This window comes from Vespa velutina, chromosome 4 (assembly GCF_912470025.1).
Source record: "Vespa velutina chromosome 4, iVesVel2.1, whole genome shotgun sequence".
Lineage (NCBI taxonomy): Eukaryota > Metazoa > Arthropoda > Insecta > Hymenoptera > Vespidae > Vespa > Vespa velutina.
The window spans coordinates 8,937,862-8,957,358 of record NC_062191.1 but is presented as its reverse complement, the minus strand read 5'-3'; the positions used below and the strand labels follow the sequence as shown (position 1 = coordinate 8,957,358).

At 30.3% G+C, this 19,497-nt stretch overlaps 3 protein-coding genes across 18 annotated transcripts in view; 2 read left to right on the top strand and 1 right to left on the bottom strand.

Moving 5' to 3' along the window:
* The first annotated feature begins 35 nt into the window (after positions 1-35).
* Positions 36-1,771, top strand: LOC124948262 (death-associated protein 1). Its single transcript, XM_047491619.1, has 3 exons — positions 36-239; positions 407-506; positions 1,202-1,771. Exons 1-3 carry the CDS (start codon positions 191-193, stop codon positions 1,359-1,361), a joined length of 309 nt encoding a protein of 102 aa, XP_047347575.1. The 5' UTR covers positions 36-190; the 3' UTR covers positions 1,362-1,771.
* A 146-nt stretch (positions 1,772-1,917) lies between these two features.
* On the top strand, positions 1,918-18,229 carry LOC124948258 (extracellular signal-regulated kinase 2-like). 8 transcript variants are annotated; one of them, XM_047491610.1, is made up of 12 exons: positions 3,105-3,714; positions 5,808-6,027; positions 6,123-6,253; positions 6,349-6,524; positions 6,890-7,029; positions 7,136-7,328; positions 8,017-8,157; positions 8,346-8,524; positions 9,102-9,248; positions 9,437-9,591; positions 10,097-10,284; positions 16,410-18,229. In XM_047491610.1, exons 1-12 carry the CDS (start codon positions 3,481-3,483, stop codon positions 16,423-16,425), a joined length of 1,920 nt encoding a protein of 639 aa, XP_047347566.1. In that variant the 5' UTR covers positions 3,105-3,480; the 3' UTR covers positions 16,426-18,229. The 8 variants fall into 8 exon arrangements, with proteins under 8 accessions (XP_047347563.1, XP_047347566.1, XP_047347561.1 ...); XM_047491605.1 differs by lacking the exon at positions 16,410-18,229 and adding an exon at positions 10,396-11,723 and having other exon boundaries at positions 3,109-3,714; XM_047491604.1 differs by lacking the exon at positions 16,410-18,229 and adding an exon at positions 10,375-11,723 and having other exon boundaries at positions 3,109-3,714.
* The window catches only part of LOC124948259 (RYamide receptor-like), a 30,332-nt gene continuing 13,420 nt past the window's right edge, over positions 2,586-19,497 (bottom strand). For 4 of the 9 annotated variants that reach the window (XM_047491613.1, XM_047491611.1, XM_047491614.1 and 1 more), the window contains exon 9: positions 12,071-15,240. In XM_047491613.1, the coding sequence (XP_047347569.1) occupies positions 14,893-15,240 (348 nt within the window). In that variant the 3' untranslated portion in view covers positions 12,071-14,892. Of the gene's footprint in view, positions 3,382-7,959; positions 8,479-12,070; positions 15,241-19,497 lie in introns of those variants that run through there. The other 5 variants (XR_007100637.1, XR_007100636.1, XR_007100638.1 and 2 more) reach the window with 5 other exon arrangements.

The following is a 19,497-nucleotide window of genomic DNA, read 5'->3' as shown; positions in this document are numbered from 1 at the left end:
ACGATTCAAAAATGGCGCGATCTTTGTATACTCCCCACTATCGATACTAGCAATGTTCGTATGTGTTGACGTCGACCACCGCAACGCGTAGTGCGGCGTGAGGAGTGTCATTACAACGAACGAGAAACATATTGTACTTTCGTTCACGAAGAATTTCCAGTGTATTCGAGCCTACATACCGACACGAAATATGTCGAGTACAGAAGAATGTAAACTGAAAGGCGGTCATCCTCCAGCAGGTTAGTTTAATTGAAATCTTTAATTACTTATCCCATTAAAAAAGGTTAAACGGTGTTTACAAGCACCATTCAATGTCGACGTCATAATGCACCTGTCAACATGTATCCAAGGCCAATTGAAAAAAAAAAAAAATTAATATTATTATCATCCTAATTCTTTATTTCAGTGAAAGCAGGAGGAATGAGGATTACTCAACATAAAACACCAAAGGAGGATCGAGATGTGAAGCCAAGCAAGGACGTTGAAGAGAGCAGACCTTCTAGCAGGTAATGAAAATTCGTCGTATTAAAATTTACATTGTCAGATAATAATTTGATTATTTTATTCTTTCTTTTATCCTTTATATATCGAATTATAAATCATAATAACGATACAAGTCGGGGAACGGATTTGTGATATATTAATTTTCGGCCGAAATCGAGTCGAAGTAAATACATTTTTCAAAAGAATTCGAAAAGTAGTAGAGAGGAAACGTGATGTTACCGGCTAAAGAGAAAGGTAGAGGGGAGAGAAAGAGAGAAGATCCACAGGATCGTCGGTCGACAGTAGGTGGTAATACTTTCACGTACATAATTGTGTATGTACGAGTTACAATATATTTCAAGAGATGCGTGATAAATGGTTCCAATGAAGTTTTCCACGTATTTGTTCTCAACAAAAAGATTGCGCAAGTCCAACGTAAATGCAACGTAAATGGCCTCACACTTGCTCACTGTTATTATGATTTAACGCTTAGTATATTATTATTATTACTATTATCATTATTATCATTATTATCATTATTATTATTATTATTACTGTTATCTGATATAGCTATATTTAAAGTCATGACGTTGTTGTCTCAAGATCAATATATTCGAAATGATTGTACGTTATCAGGAATAACACCTTACTGGTGTAAAATGCAATAACGAATTAATTTTTCTTTTTATGTTTTTGTTTTGTTATGGATATTTTATAGCCCGCCAAAGACTATGATGATCAGTGGTGTTCCCGCGAAGGGAAATGCTGATTTTCCGCCGGAAGCTGTACAACATTTTCATGAAAAACCAACGCCGACGCACGATGCTCGGCCAGCTCACTGTTCGCGTCCGATTATCATTCAACAGCCCAGGAAGTGAAATTCTAGCGTGTTTTGCGCTATTGTTTTTGGGACCACAGAGCGCATTTCTACGGTCCGAATATTTTAAATAAACGACGGTATCTTGAGGATTTCACACGAATTAATTCGTTTGATTCCTCGATATACATTCGTTAAAAATCTTTAAAAAGAAAAAAAGAAAAAGGAAAAAAAATTCTACTCGTTATAAGCGAATACTACTACTTGTTTCGCGTTAATATCCTTTAAATCTTAAAAAGAAAATAAAAAAAAGAAAAAAAAAAAGATATATATAATAATAATTATAATTAAGATATTGTCACGTTATTATTAAATTTAATTGTGTATTGTATGTTGAGGGGAAATTGGAGTGATATTTGGGGACAATTTGTATAACTTGAAAGGGAAATAAAATATGCGTATGCGCAGGGATTTTTCGTTTCACCGTATAAATTTTTTATCGCGTATATATATATATATATATATATATATATTTATGTATAATACGCGTGATCGATAAGCTTATGAATTAAGTTAATACTTTACCTTTCATCACTCTTTGAATATAGATCGTGTTAACCATGTTTCAGAAAGATCGATTATCTTACTTTTATATCTCGTTTTTTATCATAGTGTTAATAACGTACTCTCTATGATTCTATCAAATCGTTGACTATATCGATTACTTATCACGTAATGGAATGGGTATATTCTGTAAGCAGATGTAACATAATGATGAATCATAAGATTTCTCTGCTAACGTGTAGCAGTATTATATTTTTCATATATTTTCCTTGATAATAAATGTCAGGAAAAAGGAATATAAATCAAGAAAAAATATTCTACTCGAGCGAACTGATATATTTATCGTTATTTCAGAATTACTTTTATAAAAATATAAATGTCTTGTTTAAAGAGATATTATATATATCTCTGAGCTTCAACAGATTATTGAAACTCGTTGCTCTTCCTCACAAAAGTAAACATTACAATATCGTTTTCCTCTTAAACTCCGTAGGTCTACATTATAATCGCAGCTGGCAAACACATGTATGTATTTGGCAGCGTTTCTCAATGAAAAATATTCGATGTCACCATTTTTTCAACTCAAATGCATAAATCTCTTGATTCAAAAATTGTGAACATTATACCGTTCAATCTTTAATTGATCGTATAACCAAGCTTTTTTGTTTTATTATAAAACTTTAATCTTATAAAAATCTTATCTTTCAAAAAAAAAAAAATATTATTTGAATAAATCATATTATATTTTTATTACATTGAGTCAGATAATGTTATAAGTATTATAAAGAAATTATTGCAGTTCCTTTGTTGTATACATGCTTATTCATTTCTAAATATTGTGTTCGTTACCAGATTTCTTAGAAAAATAGTGCATTAAGTTTACTTTTTTACATTCTATACCGCTATGATGGATGGATGATGTTAGCTGATCGTTGCTATTTACCGTTCTGCTACCAACGTGAACGACACCCGGATTGCATAGTAACTTGAATCAACTCGGTTACAGACCCATCACCTGCTAAAAAAAAATGCTAAGGCAGTGCCAGGAAATGAAGCCGGATCTTTCAGATGAGAGAGAGATACCGCGATGCCAACCATTATACCACAGATGTGCAAAATTATTTATATAACAAGTATTTATAATAAGTATTAATAATAATAATAATAATAATAATAATAATAATAATAATAATAATTTCATAATAATACTTATAAAAAAAAAATTTTAATTAATTTCACAATACAATTTTATGTCGCATTAAAGTAAAAATTTTATCGAATGAATTTTTTTGTCATCTCGCACGATTAATTATGAATCATTTTGAATTATTATTATTCTTCTGATAATACATAAAATGAGAGAGAAACATTTATTTCCTCGTTCCCCTTCCACATGTTAACTAACCCCTACATATACGAGTAATCCCTACCTCTTATATCGTATGAGCTCGGTCAAGCGATATCGTTGATAGGCGTGGGTGGTACTGAACATGTCGTCGTGGTAACCGCCATGAATTCTATAAACACAAGCACATTGACGTGTAAGAGGTTGAATGAAAAAACTGTCGGACTAGATCATATTGGATCTTCCTTTCCCGATGTGTAAGAAGACATGAATGCGGCGCGTCCCGCGAGCGCCGTTTCTGCCTGAAATCCCTCGTGAGCTATACTCAAAAAGTCTGAACGACGAGAAAATACTAACAACGACGACTAAAAGGACGAAAACGACGACGATAACAACGTCCAACGTCAGAAGTACGATGTCCGCCAAGAAAAACACCACGAAGGTTTCTGAGATCGACGCTCATGTCAGCAATCAGTACGACATCATTCGACGTCTCGGCAAAGGGGTGACTCATCCTGCTTTTTAGTGTTATCTTTATTATTTCTTTCTTTAAATTCTTCGGGTGATTATCTCTTAAAAATTTAACAAATTCTACTTTCTCTTTCTCTCTCTCTTTTTCTTCCAAATTTTAACATCATACATTTAACATTCATTTTAATACGCAATATCATATTTATAAATAATTTTTTTCTGTTTTCATACAATACTTCTTTTCTTTTCTATTAGATTTTATTTTATTTTCTTTGATTTATCATAAATACGATATGTATAAATGTTATTCCTTGTATTTTTATATTGACATGTTTTCTTTTTCGTCAAGGTTCCTTTTATTTCTTTTCCTTTTTCAAAAATTTTTTACAACATATGTACTCAGTCTATCAAAGATTTTACTCGGAACATGATAATGAAAGCACAACACGTGTATGGACGATGAGAAGTAGAGGTCACTGGCATTACTTCTTATGTGTTTGTTTGTATTCCTTCTATGCGATAAACGCGTACGAATTACCTTGTTTTCGTATATTGTTTTTTTTATTTTTATCTGAAAGCCCATTAGTACATTACATTTTTAACTATTAATTAAATGAAATAAACCACGGTGAATGTATATTTCTCTCGTATCAAAGAATGTTTTTGAATAAATTATATGAATTCTTTTTTTTTTCTTTTTTTTTTTTTTCTTTCATTATTTCTCATCTCGAGTAATTATAAAAGTTAAAAGTCTTTACATTTAAAGATCTTTCTTTTTTAGACAAAGAATATTACTGAAAAAGAATTTAATTCGAAGAATTTAATTAATGATATTAATTATTATCTTTTTCCCTGGGAAAAAAATGAAATGTGAATTAAATATGATATAGTATAATCGATAATTGTGTAGAAAATGCGAGCTTGGAGACAATCGATATTAAAATGGTTTGGAGCCATCGCCGTCACTGTCGCTACAAAAATAAAACTATTATTCGTCATTCGCTTAACTATACATACATATATAATGAGAACGTACGGCCTAACTCGATACATAAAAAATCAATTCATGTCATCGCGAGAAAGAACGTCCCGTGAACATTCATCGATCAGTGAAGTACTACAAGCAAAGACATTCTTGGCATGACGTTGAAAATAATTATGTTGATCTTAAAAAGGGTATGATTAAAAAAACCAAGAAATTCGCGACATCCTATCTTTGTTCGACTTTCATCTAATTTATCATATTTCATTTTTTCTGATAAAACAAAACTTTATTTATCTTGGAAGTTTTCTATCGATGATAAAAAAAAAAAAAATAAATAAATAAATAAATAAATAAATATATTTGAGAACTTTTAAATCCAATAGAATGGATAAGTAAAATATGTAATTAAATATTATTAATTGAATCAAATATTTAATATCATTATGATCTTTCTACTGATACTTCGAAAGTTAGAAAAAATGTAAACAACTCTTACAATTACACGAATGTAGATCGATGTAGAATAAGAGGGGAAAGATACATTCAGGTCAAGAGAATTTTACGTCCTTCGTCTAATAGGATTTGTCGTTGAGGTGAATACGTCGTTTTAAAGAAATGTCGTTTGTCGTCTGACTTCCGACATTCTTCTTTGACCTTGTCTACCATTCGGTACACGTACTTTACGTTTTCTTGTATATTCTTTTTTTCTAATTATATGTCTACAAAGTAAATTATATTTATTAGCTTTGTACTAATAAATCAAATTACTATTAGAATTAATTAAAATAATTTGTAATATCACTTTTGCTCATAGACTGATAGACAAATTAGAAAAATTATCTCTAATTCTACAAAGGGGAAATTATTATCAGAAATTATTAAAATAACTTTTAATTTTGAACTTTGAAAAGAAAAAGGAACAAAAAAAAAGATTATTTCTAATTATACCAAAAATATAAAATTAAAATTCATTAATTTTTTATCTGATTAATGAAAGATTATTAAAAAAAAAAATCTCTTGTAATTTAATTTTATTTAATTGAAAAATATGTAATTTAATTTTACGTAAGGGAATACTAGTGAACGAAGAAGAGAGTAAAAAAAAGAAATAGAATAAAAAAACATAAAAAATATTTTAACAGGCATACGGCATAGTATGGAAGGCGATAGAAAAGAAAACGAAGGAAACGGTGGCAGTGAAGAAGATCTTCGATGCATTCAGAAATCAAACAGACGCACAGCGTACTTTCCGTGAAATAATGTTTCTACTATCGTTTTCGAATCACGAGAACATCGTACGACTAATCGGTCTACACAAGGCGGACAACGATCGGGATATTTATCTCGTATTCGAGTACATGGGTGAGTTTTTCCCGATCCGAAGAAGAATTCAAAAAGGTCACATGCGTCGTTTCTCAGACTTTTGGCCTGAAACACGTTTCGGCCCGTTTCCTCAGAAACCGATCTCCACAACGTCATTAAGAAGGGCAACATCCTTAAGGACATCCATAAGGTCTTCATCATGTATCAATTGTTCAAGGCTATCAAGTATATACACTCCGGTAACGTCATTCACAGAGATTTGAAGGTCAGTACATAGAAGTTCTAATGCATAGTAATAAATATGCAACTGTTAACAACAAATCGATATCAAATAAATCATACTAAAATGATATCTAACAGCCATCGAACGTCTTGCTGAACGCTCAATGCCATTGCAAGATAGCTGACTTTGGCCTAGCACGATCCGTCACACATATCGGTGAAGGGGATGGTGAAACCGGAAGCGATCCAACTCTGACCGATTACGTCGCTACGAGATGGTACCGTGCACCGGAAATACTGATTGCCTCGAAAAGGTACATCCATATCTCGGTCGGAACAATTTTACGGAACGCGACGAATCGATTTAACATATCATTCCTTGATAATAGTTATTGATTGAATTATTACATTTAAGATTATACATTTAAATATATGATCGTTATTTACAAGGATATAGAAAAGAAATTTTATAAAAATATTAGAATTATTCATAAGATTAATACAGCGACAGAAAAAAAAAAGTAATATCCACGAATAATAGAAATTTGTTAATTTATTCATTAGAATGTCTTACCCGATATATGTATATATATATATATATATATATATGCATATGCACACACACATATATATATATACATATGTACTTTCTAAATTTATCAAAACGTTCCCCTTTAAGGTACACGAAAGGCATCGACATGTGGTCCCTAGGTTGTATTCTCGGTGAAATGTTGCTGGGCAAACCGCTATTTCCTGGTTCATCGACGATAAATCAAGTCGAAAGAATAATGGCCACACTTCCAGCGCCAACGGAAGAAGGTAATCCTTTATCTCAAAGAGGTTTTCGAAAAAAAAAAAAAAAATAAAGCACAATGATTTTCACTTCATCCCAACGAAACTTTCCTTTTATTTTTCATCCCTTCAGATTTGATTTCGGTTAGCGCTGGTTATGGTACTAATTTGTTGGAAAAGAGTCCAACTGGCCCGAAACGTTCCTTGAAGGATTTATTGCCTGATGCATCGAAAGAAGCTTTAGATCTTATTTGTCATCTGATAGTGTTCAATCCAACGCATCGATTGACGGCAGTAGAAGCTCTGGAGCATACCTATGTAGCTAGGTAAATATTACACATATGTAAAATATATTTTCTTTTAATAATTTCTGTTTCTCTCCCTCTCTTTCTCTCTCTCTCTCTCTCCCCCTTCCTCTCTCCCACCCTCCCTCTCTTCCATCTGTTTTTTTTTCGTTCTCACTGTCTTGTCCGTGACTCATTATAAATAGCATAAGAAAAAAATAGTTAAAATTAATATCAATAATGTTCGGACATAACAATTACGGAAATAATATTATATTTAAAAAAAAAAATTTATAACATTTGATCTAATCAGAGTTTTATTCATTTAATACGAAATCATATTTAAATGTAACTTTATTTGTTGTAAAAATTGTATTAGTAAATAAAATTTTATTTGTTAAAGATTATTTTCTATTATAACTTTATTTGCGAGAATAATTTTCGTTTATTTTGTTTTTAAATAAAATTTCTTTTCTTTTTTACAATTATTATTCTTTCTTCTCGAATAAAAATTTTGTATTTGTTGAAAAGTATTTGTTGAATAAGAAATATGTTTTCGATAAAAACAATAAAACTTTTTCGTTAAATTTAATATAAGTCAAAATAATTCATTTTCAAGTGAACTTATCGTAATAAGAACGAATCGCGGAAATATTATTTTTTGTTAAGATGTACACGTAAAATCCATTGTAACTTCGATAGTAGTAATAAAATATTTTTCTTTTTTCAGTTTTCACAGAAGAGGAAACGAACCTTCAAGAAGTACCAGCGTAGTACCATTGTTGAGGGACGACGTGCAACTTTCAGTCGAAGAATACAGGAATAAGCTCTATGCGATGATGGATGAGAAACATAGGAAGCATAAAAATATGCGAGTACCTTATTGTCATTTTTTATATTTATTTAATTTTGTCTTCTTTATTTATAGAAAATTTTCAAAAACTTGTCAAATTGTCAATAAGTACTCTATCGAAAATTTAAGTTCTTGCATGAAAAGAAATTTCTTGTTCGTTTGAATCAATGTTAAACGTATATTTACATACATACATATATATGTAGGTCGAAAGCCAGAGTTAGACGTCTCTCAGAACATATCAGAAAGGAAACTTACAACTCTACAAATAATGGAAACTTTGTAGTCGGTCAAGGTGACGCAATAACAAATAAAAATCTTCGCTCTTCGTGCGGTGATCTGTATAACAACAAAAACAATTTCCAGACATCTCAACGAACAAACGGTAATAACAAACAAATAAGCCAAATTATTTCAACGAATTATAGAAAAGTGAGCGAATTGAGAGGAAGAATGAAAACAATGATTTGTTATATGTATCTATCGATAAGTTCTATTTTTAATTTCGCTTAAAGTAGACAGAACTAATAGATAAGATTCGTACAGCACTGTCATCGAGATTTTCCGTTTCGTCGATTTAATTGAACACAATTTTAAAGTGAAATTTTAAATTAAATTATCGACGTGTTTCAATCCGATGACTCCTCACGTTCATATTTCATGTATTTAAGATAAAATTGGTTTTCATTCGAATTCAATTATCGATAATCGTGCTTCGATTTGATGTTTTTTAGATTTATATTTCATTTCAACGTTTTTTTTCTCATAGTTTCATATATAACTTCTTAATTTTGAACATGAGCGAAGATAAAATAAGAAAAATTATAATATTTGAAACGTTCATTTCTTAATTGATTATCTTCGGTTAATTTTATTATTCGTCGTCTCTCTATTATCATTGAAAGCAAAATTTCCAGTCGATGTTATTAACGTCATGGATTATACACTTCCGTTTTTTAAAGCACGAGCAAGTTTGGCAAACAGAAAAGTAATAACGACATCGCAAGGTCGTTCAGGTGACGAAAGTGCTCGACTTGGCAAAACGAGGACAATAAGTACGTCAGGGAATATATCGTTACAAGATAATACAAAGAATAATCGACACAACGGTGAGATTCATATTGTTTTTTATTATTTTTCCAAACATCGACGGTCATAAGAATTTTCATTATTCATTACAATAAAATTCTATTCGCGATAACTTGACGTATTTTAATAATAATTTATATTAAAGTACTGTTAAAAGATTCTCAATAGTTAATGGATTTGAAATATTTTGCTCGTTGCTCGATTACAGGTAAAAATCCGACCTCTCAGTACTCTTATAATCTTTCAAATGGTCATCTAGGAAATTTGCCAGCGGGAACAACAAAAAGTTGTCTTTGTTTGAGTCAACAAAATCAACATCTGTCAAAATCTCAAAGATCCATACAATCGGATCAAGTAACAGCGGTAAGAGGCTTCTCACCTTGGATCGATCTTTCTCTCTCTCTCTCTCTCTCTCTCTCTCTATCTCTTTCTCTCTCTTTCTCTTTCCCTCCCTTCATCCTCACATCTGTTTATCTATCTATTTATCTCTATTTATTCTCTTCGTAATTACGGTTCTTACGATAGTAAAGAGACGATTATATCGTTACAGGCTACTTGTCGCGTGGGATTTGCTTAGGTATCGTACACTACTTACACGTATCGTGCATGATCTCGCACATCTTTTCACTTTCGCATTTTTGATTCGCATGACTCTTGTTAAATGAACTATCGCTTAATAATATTTCGTTCAATTCTTTACGAACATTTATCTAAATATTTTGTATATATTAAACTTTATATCATTCCTCTTTTTCTTTTTCTTTTTTCATTTTTCTTTTTTTTTTTTTTTATCATAAATTTAGTCTCGCAAAGTCATTAGAAATTATGATAAATCTGGTTGATCGATATTGGAAAATCGTTATTTCAGTATGGCGCAAATATAAGATGCAATCAATTAGGAGGAACGTCACGCATGAAACTACGAAGAGGATGCGATAGGCAAACGCATTCGACTCTGCATCAACGCCCGCCAATAGTAAACAACGTCGATCGGTCGAAAACAACGATGTTGAAGTCATTGAATGAGACTAACGATTCGAAGCTCGGTTTACTAAGGTATACTAAATATTTAACTACAATGTTGAACAACAATAATAATAATAACAGGGTAACGAGGCACTTCGTAACGACTTCTCCGATCAATAGTAACATTTTGAATGGGATCAGTAATAGCAGTAACAGTGGAGGAAGTGCCAGCAGTTCTGAACTTTATGCTCCTAGACGGTCGACTTCTCAATTTCAAATCGTTAGAAATTATTTAAATCAGACGTTGCCGGTTCATTCATCGTCTGTTCAGCAACAGGATCAGCAACAGGATCAGCAACAGGATCAGCAACAGCGACAGCAACGTCATCATCGTCAAAAGAAAATTCGAGGATTGGAAAAAATTACGTCGAAAACGGACAAGTTTAATCCTATCGATAATTATTATCTTAAAAGTTCAACATTGAAGAGACCAGAGATATCAAAGATTCAAATGAGACACAGTTTCGGTGGATTTAGTGTTCTCGATAAAAATAAAAACTCGGTAGAAATTAGCTCGCGGACTATCGATAGTACCAATCAAAGTCATGGTATTATTACCGCTTCGGTTTACAAGGATTTACGTAACGGAATTATAAGGTGGTGATAAATGGACGAGGAACTTCCGAAAGAAACAGTGATAGTGAAAAAGAAATAGAAAGAAAGAGAGAGAAATGAATGATTCGTTTCTGTAATAAAACTGAACAACAGATAGAATCGTATTTTCGATAGATTAAAGAAATTCACAGAAACAAATCATCGTACTCACTCCTGTTTCTTCATCGAAAGTCATTTCGTCTTGGATAGATATATACATTCTTAAAAAAAAGAAAAAGAAAAAAAGAAAAAAAGAAAAAACAAACAAATAAACAAAAAAGAACAGATATGCAATACGTAAGATTAGAAACGTGAAATTACAAGTACTAAATTTTCATACGTCGATATTTTTAAGTATATTACACTGTTTACATCGAATGGAGATAGAAGAAAAAAAAAAAAAATATATATATATATATATATATATATATAACAAAGAAGAAGCTTTCGTCTCCGTGTTACTTTCTCTTGCATGATGTTTTCACATCTTTAATTGTGTATCTTTATGGAGTAACTTACAATTAGTATAGCTTTTTAATATTCACTCGTCCACGTGATTGTTCATTAATACATCTTGCGCGAGAAAGTCAAATGACAAAGCTTACTAGATCATTCGCAAAGAATTACGTTAATTATATAACGTACTTTGAAAGACTTTTTTATGAATCTTTTTATAAGTCCTTTGGATTTGGTAAATCACCGTAAGAATAAAATTTGATAATCGATCGATCTCGTAAAAAAGAAATATTGAAGTGAGAGAGAGAGAGAGAGAGAGAGAGAGAGAGAATCAAGAGCATAAGTCGTCTAAAGAAAAGTGCATGTTGTAAAGTATAATTTTTTATTTTTTTTTTTTTTTTTTTTTTTTTTTTTTTTTTTTTTTTTTTTTTTAATAAAAAGAAAATAAAAAAGTCCAAAGATAAGAAATAATGGTGGAGAAAAAAGAAGTAAATAAAAATAAATGACAAGAAAAAAGTAAAAAAACAAGAAAAATGAAAGACAATAAAACGTATCGTCTGCAATGTTCGAAAAAACGTTGTTGCAATTAAATTATATAAATAAAAATAACTTATTTATTCATCAACATAAAAATACAAGGCACGTTTCAACGAAATGGATTTTCATTTTTACAATAGAAAAAAAATAATCCTGTAGTTAACACGATAAACGAATGAAAAATATTGAAATATATATGTATATCTTGGAAAATGATTAACCCATTCTATTTTCTATCGCAATCTTGAAATAGTTATATTACAGGTTTCTTTCGAGAAAACGTGACCTTTCATTTTTTTTTTTTCCTTTTTTTTTTCTTTTTTCTTTTTTTTTCTCGTTCGTTTATTTTCTCCGAAAGAAAAGTCATTTTCATATATGTACGGCATCAGGCAACGTTCTATCTCAACGATCGAACGCTCTCATACATACTAGAAATCTTCGGAGACCTCTTATTGTGTCGCATCCCGAAAGAGGATCCCTTTATGGCTTCTCAGGTTTTCTTTTCTCTTTCATTGTCAGCAATATAACGAAACATATATTTGAGTTGAACGTTCTAGAAGTTAAAAGTGATGGGAAACGTCGTAAATTCCTAGAGAATTCGTCATGTGCGTTTCTCGATTTGCGATATCATGGACAAAGACGAAAGCATTAGAAAACCTTAAAACGTTTCTTCATCCCTTCGTAACAAGGGTATCACGTTCGAGTTTCTCGTATCAAGAAGGGTGTTGCTTCGATAGCAGGAAACTCGAAAACATCCTTTGATTCTCAATCGTTCTTTTCCTTATACATATTTTCTTTTTTAGTATCTGAAGAAAAAAATCTCTTAGATTCTAAACTCTACAATTTTTTAAGATTTAACACATTTCTATTCTGACCTAATTTATTATTATTTATTATTTATTCGTTTTTTTTCTTTTTTTTTTTTTAATCATTTTCTTTTTCTCTTTCTTATCGTTCTATCTGAAATTAATAATAGAAAACAAATTTTTATTACGACTCGATCGTAAATAAAGCTGATAATTTAATGAATTCGCTTAAGCCCATTTTACGTGAATATTAATGATATATTAATCTTTATTCAAAATACACGACACGATATGCTTTACATAAAGTAAAGTACACAGAATCTCCCAAATTCGTCGATACTTTAGCTTTCACTATGTTACTCCAATACATTGTAATTAATGTTTAAAACAAAACTCGTTTCTTCGACGTGATATACAACGTTATGGTCAAGCTTGCAGTATCGTCGAAGCGGAAATACCATGAATAAATATTTACACGATGCGTAGTAGATAATATTATTGACCTTCCTGAATCTCAGAATAGTTTATCGATAATATTTTATCGAGAATCAGAAAAATCATCGGAATAGCTTTTGTAACAAAAATCGTCGTCGTCTTACAATTAATTACAAGATCAGATATGATTCTTTATTTATTTCTTCGAAATTCTTTCCCTCTCTTTTTTTCTCTCTTTCTCTCTCTCTCTCTCTCTCTCTCTCTCTCTCTGTTTTTTCCTCTCTATCTTTTCCTCCATATCTTTTCCTCCCTATCTTTTTCTTTTAGTCGATAATCCAATTAGCAATCTCTTTTCAATACACGTTCGTCGAGTGTCTACTATCTATAACGATATATTCTCCGGTCAGGTTTCGTTTCACATGACCAATAAAAGCTCGGATGAAAACTTTACGGCGAATAACGCGAGCACTATAAGATGTTAAATCGTCGTATTTATTGGCTCATCGATTGATCGGAAGTAATAGAGTTTACGTTAAAAATATACATCGACTTGCAATTTTTTTTTTTTTTCGTTTGGTTTATTTGTTTTCTTTTTTCTTTCTCTCTTTAAATTATTCACGATAACATTTGTATGGCAAGAAACTTGATCGGAATAAAAATTTAGTATGTAAACAACATAAAATAAGTTCGCACAGTTGGTCGACTTAATAAATCAGTTAGCATGCCGCAAACTCGCTATTCTCTACGAGTATAAAATACTTGCTCAAAAATAAAATCTAAGGTAGTACGAAGAAATCTTTATCACTTAAAACTTGTCGTAAATTCGATTGTTCTTACTCCTTACTTTATTTGACCTGTAATTTGTTTCCTTTCTCGAATTAGTTTCGCTTCATCGATTATGGATTAGCCATAACAGTTTGTAATTATCGATACTGTCCTATCAGATAAAAAAGTTTCCACTGTGCATGTGTTCCTTTGTGAGCACGCATGTGCGAAAATGTGGGCGTGTGTTTGTGTGTGTGTGTGTGTATGTGTATATACGTGCCTGTTTCTGAGTATAATCATGTAAATATACATTGAAGGGAATTTAATTAGCAGCACTTCTAGTCTTTGTCGAGGAAAACGATATCAATTATTTCTCACATTTCTCAATTTTAATAATTCAAAAATATTTTCAATTCTAATCTTACTAACGTTCGATCGATTTTCCCTTCGTTCCGAATAATTTGTTGTTTAATTTCGTGTACAATTACGACGGTAATAAAGGGAGTACGCTAGGACATAAGAAGAAGATACGACAAGGGAGTCGTTTCCTTTTTCGTAAGAACAACTCATAAAACTCCCGATCATTCTCGCGTTAATTTCTTTTCTCTGCCCATAGCCTGTAACTTTACACGTTACGTTATATCGTAAAACTTCAAGATAGGAAGAAAGAATAATTCCTTTCTACCCTTCTAGACGGCTAATCGTCTTTATTTTCTCTGCTTCTGTCCGACATTTCGTAGAACATTTCACATGCGATCTATAATATTCATATTTAGCGAAAACACGTCAATAGAATGAATTTTGGTAAACATCGGCAATAAAGATCAATCGAACGATTCTTATTAAACGATGAGTTATCTCAAGATTTATCGAATTTAAAACGTTTACTGTAAAAACCCAATGTTGATCTTGAAAACTTACGGGAAAATATAATGTATGAATTAATTAATTATGATACATCAATTAAAGCATATACGTACATATGTTCTAAATCTGTTCGGTAAATCTTAAGTTTAAATTTGGAGTTGGATTTACCTGAAGAGGATTAAGTACAACGTCGATCGTCCATAGTAACAACGGTACATTGTCGTGGTTGACTCGCATCTGGATCATTCTTGTCATAACTCTGATGTCTATCTTGAATGATGTCTACTGGTTTTGATTCTAACTGCATCTGTGGTGTACTTCGAATGCTTCTCAACATGTAACAACGACGATGAGGACTCTGCTTACTGTAGAAACTGTTATAACCACTGCTTGACGTTGCAGTTTCGTGACCTCCCATTGGTATACAGCATGCAGGCAACATCTTTCGTTGACGTAAAAAGCTTCGTCTGGTGTCACCAACTGTGCTACATCCACCACATGCATCATCCGTACCTCGATGAACATCCTGAAAAAATATTCCCAAGATATTCAGAAAGTATGTAATCGATAGAACTTATTTGACCTTTTATTTACTCTTCTATAATCTAATGTTTTTTGAGATATAGAAAACAATTTTATATAATACGTGTAATTTATAATAATATAGCGTTAATTTTGAAATATACACTGACAATTGATTTTTTGACCGAAAAAAAAAATACAGATATAAAACTGTATGACTTGAAAGTATTAACGGTGTTATAGATGGATTAATTGGTAATTATACTTGTAATTTTTTTTCTATTTAACAGATTAGATAGATAACATTTCGATGCTTATTAGCTTTCGATTTTTATTCATAAATTTCATTAAAAAATCGTACAAACAAAAAGTATATGAATTATTTCATACGACGAATTAAACATATTTGTTTATTAATAGAAAGATGAAATTTAAAGATAAGGTATATAAAAATGTAAGTTTAATAATTATTAAATCAAATGCTTCTCTGAAGATAAAAAGTTTTTCCTTATCGTTTCGATCACCCTTTTGCTTTTTCCTCCCATTTCTTCCATAGATACTAAATTCGATATGAAACAAGTAGATTATTACGCTCTAATATGTCTTAAATTTACCTTTTTTCCTATATCTAGATTTTCCTATATCTAGATTTTCCTATATCTTTACTTGTACATTGAGAGACATAAAAATGTAAATGAAATAAATAATTATAACGCAGAAAGGATCAAATTGTACGTGAAACGTATAGTCCGTTAAACAAAGTAGATTAAATATCAGTAACTCGTACTACTTATACGTTTTATCAAATTCATAATTATATTCTTCGCGGTCTAATCACTAATATGGAATTAACGCTTCTAATAGAAAACATATAAATAATTATTATCAACATTAGAATTATTATTCACATGAATTCGATAAAATTATAACTATGAAATTTTTTGAAATTATAAATATAATTAAAAATAAAATATTTATAATTAATAAACACTTCAATATTATATTTTACTTCACTGTAGGTTTGAATGATTATTTAGTGAATAGTATTTTTGGTAATACAAATATTTTACTTGTCACGAATTCACTATAATTTTAAAGACTGAACATTTGGAATTCATATTAGGGTGTCGCTTGATGAAATCGCTATAATCTCTCTTTCTTTCTCTCTCACAGTTACCCTCTTGGATAAGATGCGGGCTCTTAACTTAGGGGAACATTTGCTATCCTGCGGTCATATAAATTCCACGATAAAACGCCTACCATTCTGTACGAACATTGGAAACGATCAATCGGAATTGGAATATCGCTGTCACATATTAGGCATTCTGTCATCTAATAAAAATAATCTTTTTCCTATCTCTTCCCTATATGTATCTATATATTTACGTTTATATTATAAAATATAAATAACAAAGAAGGAAAGAAATAAAAAAAAAAAATTATCTTAACATAATAGTTTTATCAAAAATGATCAGGAAATACGATTTTAAATGTATCTCACGAAGAAAATTGATCGCTAAACGAGATAACATTCGTACTGTGTTACATCGTCTACGAATACGAGCTTAACATTTCGTTTTCCTTCATCAATTTCTATTGACACATATCGTCCGACGAGATAGTACATATTCAGAGACACGACACGTTATGCATTAATTGAAAACAGGTCACTCTACAAACAGATATATGTCATAATCGTAGATTTGTCAATGAGAGATAAATTTTGTAAATTGCTGGTTTCCTCGTATGTAACATTCTTTAATTGTCCTGTTAAATAATTTATATGTAGATATCATTTAGTCACGAATCTGGTTTAAAGATCCGAGCAAACTTTTTAATTGGTCTGTGTACGAAAGCTTTGAGCCAATTGTGTATAAGTAACTTTGAAAGGAAAGATTAAAATTATTGAGAAAGAGATAAAAAAAAAGCTAAAGGAAACAAAGAAAGAAAAAAAAAAAGAAAAAAAGAAAAAATTGACAGACAAATATATCAAATAACTATGCAATAACAATTTTATTGACTAAGTTCTAACGAAGAACAAATAATAATTTTTTGGTATTATTATCACTGTCTCGTGATTTCAATCTAACAATTTCATTCATTTCTCTTGCGAAATAATAACATTGGACTTTCTTGTTTTTCCTTCACGAAATTTATTGAAAAAGAAAGATTCTTATTTGTATACAAGACATCCACAGTGATAAATTTGTTACCAATGTTTTTTCTGTTGTCAATAAAATTGTCAAGGTTTTTACCATTGCAGAATGATATCAAGGTTGATACCGTTGCAGAATGATATTCGGTAAACGAAAATTTGTCAAATCTATTCTTGCCAAAATAATATCTTACGAAGAAGATATTTTCTCAAATGAAATGATAGAGAAAGAGAGAGAGAGAGAGAGAGAGAAAGAGCATTGAAAATAATGCGATCTATTTTACGTATGTCCGTCCGAGTTTTTATTTCAACGTAATTTAATTTTTATCAGATCATTATCTGATTTCTAAAAATTTCATTTGAATATAAAAAATTCGAAAGCGATAAAAACGAAATCTTTTAAAGTAAAAGAAAAAGTTAAATATCGTTTCTCTTTATTATTTCATTTTCACCGTATATAAACATTATCGTTTAATTAAATATACATATTTCGTTCTGTATTTAACAAAACAGTTACAAATTAATGATTATTTTCTTTCAATTATTTTCTCACGCTTAGTTACATTTCTTTAAAATAATTTTCAAATTGATTTTTAAAAAGATTTCAATATAAAAAAAATAAAATTGAAAGGTGTATAAAAAGTCTTTACGACTGAAAACATGCATGAGCTTTTTTCGCACCATCCACTTTTCTTGAAAAAGAGCAGAACAGTTCACGGTGAATGGATAAATTGAAAATACAGAAAAAGATAAAGAAAATTTCGTAGAGAAATACCAACGAAATGATATATCGGTTTTACGGTTTAAAATTTCTCTCTCTCTCTCTCTCTCTCTCTCTCTCTCTCTCTCTCTCTCTCTCTCTCTCTCTCTTTATCTCTCCCTGTCTCAGGAAAAAGGATATATATATATATATATATATATATATATATATATATATATATATATACAAAAATTCAAAGTTTAAACGGTCAAATCAAATTAGATAATTCGAAATCTCACTCGTAATTTTAGTTCCGTAAGATAAATATGTATTTACATATATACACAGGCATACATATGTCTACATATTCATTGATACAAATTCTATGTTTTAATATCAAAGCTTTATTCATCTTCACAGTATCCTCTTTAATCCTAGCAAATCCTCAAATGTCTAGACAAATTGATCTACGATCCAATCGTTAAATCCGAAATGTTCGACCAGTCTGGATATGAAAACGTAAAAACAATGATTTTAATATAACAAATAACAAGAATTTAATTTTGCACTTAGAACAGTGGTCTCAATGAAAATCATTGCATACTTCAAATATATTTTTCAAAAAAAAATCGAAAAAAAATGTGGATATATAGAATTTTATCTGTTATAAAAAGGAAGATTATTCTCTTAAAAATAAATAACAAGAGGAATTAAAATGATAGTTTTACAATTAATAAAGATTATTAAAAATCCAGAACGAATATAAACTAGTGTATTTTTATGTATTGTATTCAAATTGTTCGTATATCAACTCACGAATTTATTATTTTTCGTTGATACTTCCAAATAAAAGATATTACTGGAAATTAGTATAATTAAGATATATCTGCAATCATAAATGACATTATTGGAGGTATTTTGTTTGTTATATCTCTCTATGCTTATCTTATAATGAATTGTTATTGGAAGACATTAATGTTTCTATGTAATAAAGATATCTAGCCTGTGATATTTATTTAAAAGCAAGCAAGGAAATAATAATGATAGCTTTCTTGCCATTACGGTTATTTGTAAATAATGAAAAATCAAAAGATTTATTAAAAAATAAGTGATTTTCAATTTAGATAAATATTAAATATCCATTATATGTAATTATTATGGAATAATAAATAATTAACTCTGAGAACTTTTTAACACACACGCATACATACATGCATCACATATACTTTCTCTCTCTCTCTCTCTCTCTCTCTCTCTCTCTCTCTCTCTCTCTCTCTCTCTCTCTCACCGCTTTCAGATTTCATTATTTACAAATAATTATAACGATGAGGTATTATTTTATTACATTTGTAACATATTTGTATATAGAGAACATACAAACATTACTACAACATACTGATATTTTT

Excerpts from the sequence above, each read along its gene's own strand:
- LOC124948258 (XM_047491603.1), top strand. The coding sequence starts at position 3,481 with ATGCGGCGCGTCCCGCGAGCGCCGTTTCTGCCTGAAATCCCTCGTGAG. Across the intron at positions 7,030-7,135 it reads TCCAGCGCCAACGGAAGAAG|ATTTGATTTCGGTTAGCGCT; the intron begins GTAATCCTTTAT and ends TCATCCCTTCAG. Across the intron at positions 7,329-8,016 it reads GAGCATACCTATGTAGCTAG|TTTTCACAGAAGAGGAAACG; the intron begins GTAAATATTACA and ends TTCTTTTTTCAG.
- LOC124948262 (XM_047491619.1), top strand. The coding sequence starts at position 191 with ATGTCGAGTACAGAAGAATGTAAACTGAAAGGCGGTCATCCTCCAGCA. Across the intron at positions 240-406 it reads AGGCGGTCATCCTCCAGCAG|TGAAAGCAGGAGGAATGAGG; the intron begins GTTAGTTTAATT and ends TCTTTATTTCAG. Across the intron at positions 507-1,201 it reads GAGAGCAGACCTTCTAGCAG|CCCGCCAAAGACTATGATGA; the intron begins GTAATGAAAATT and ends GATATTTTATAG.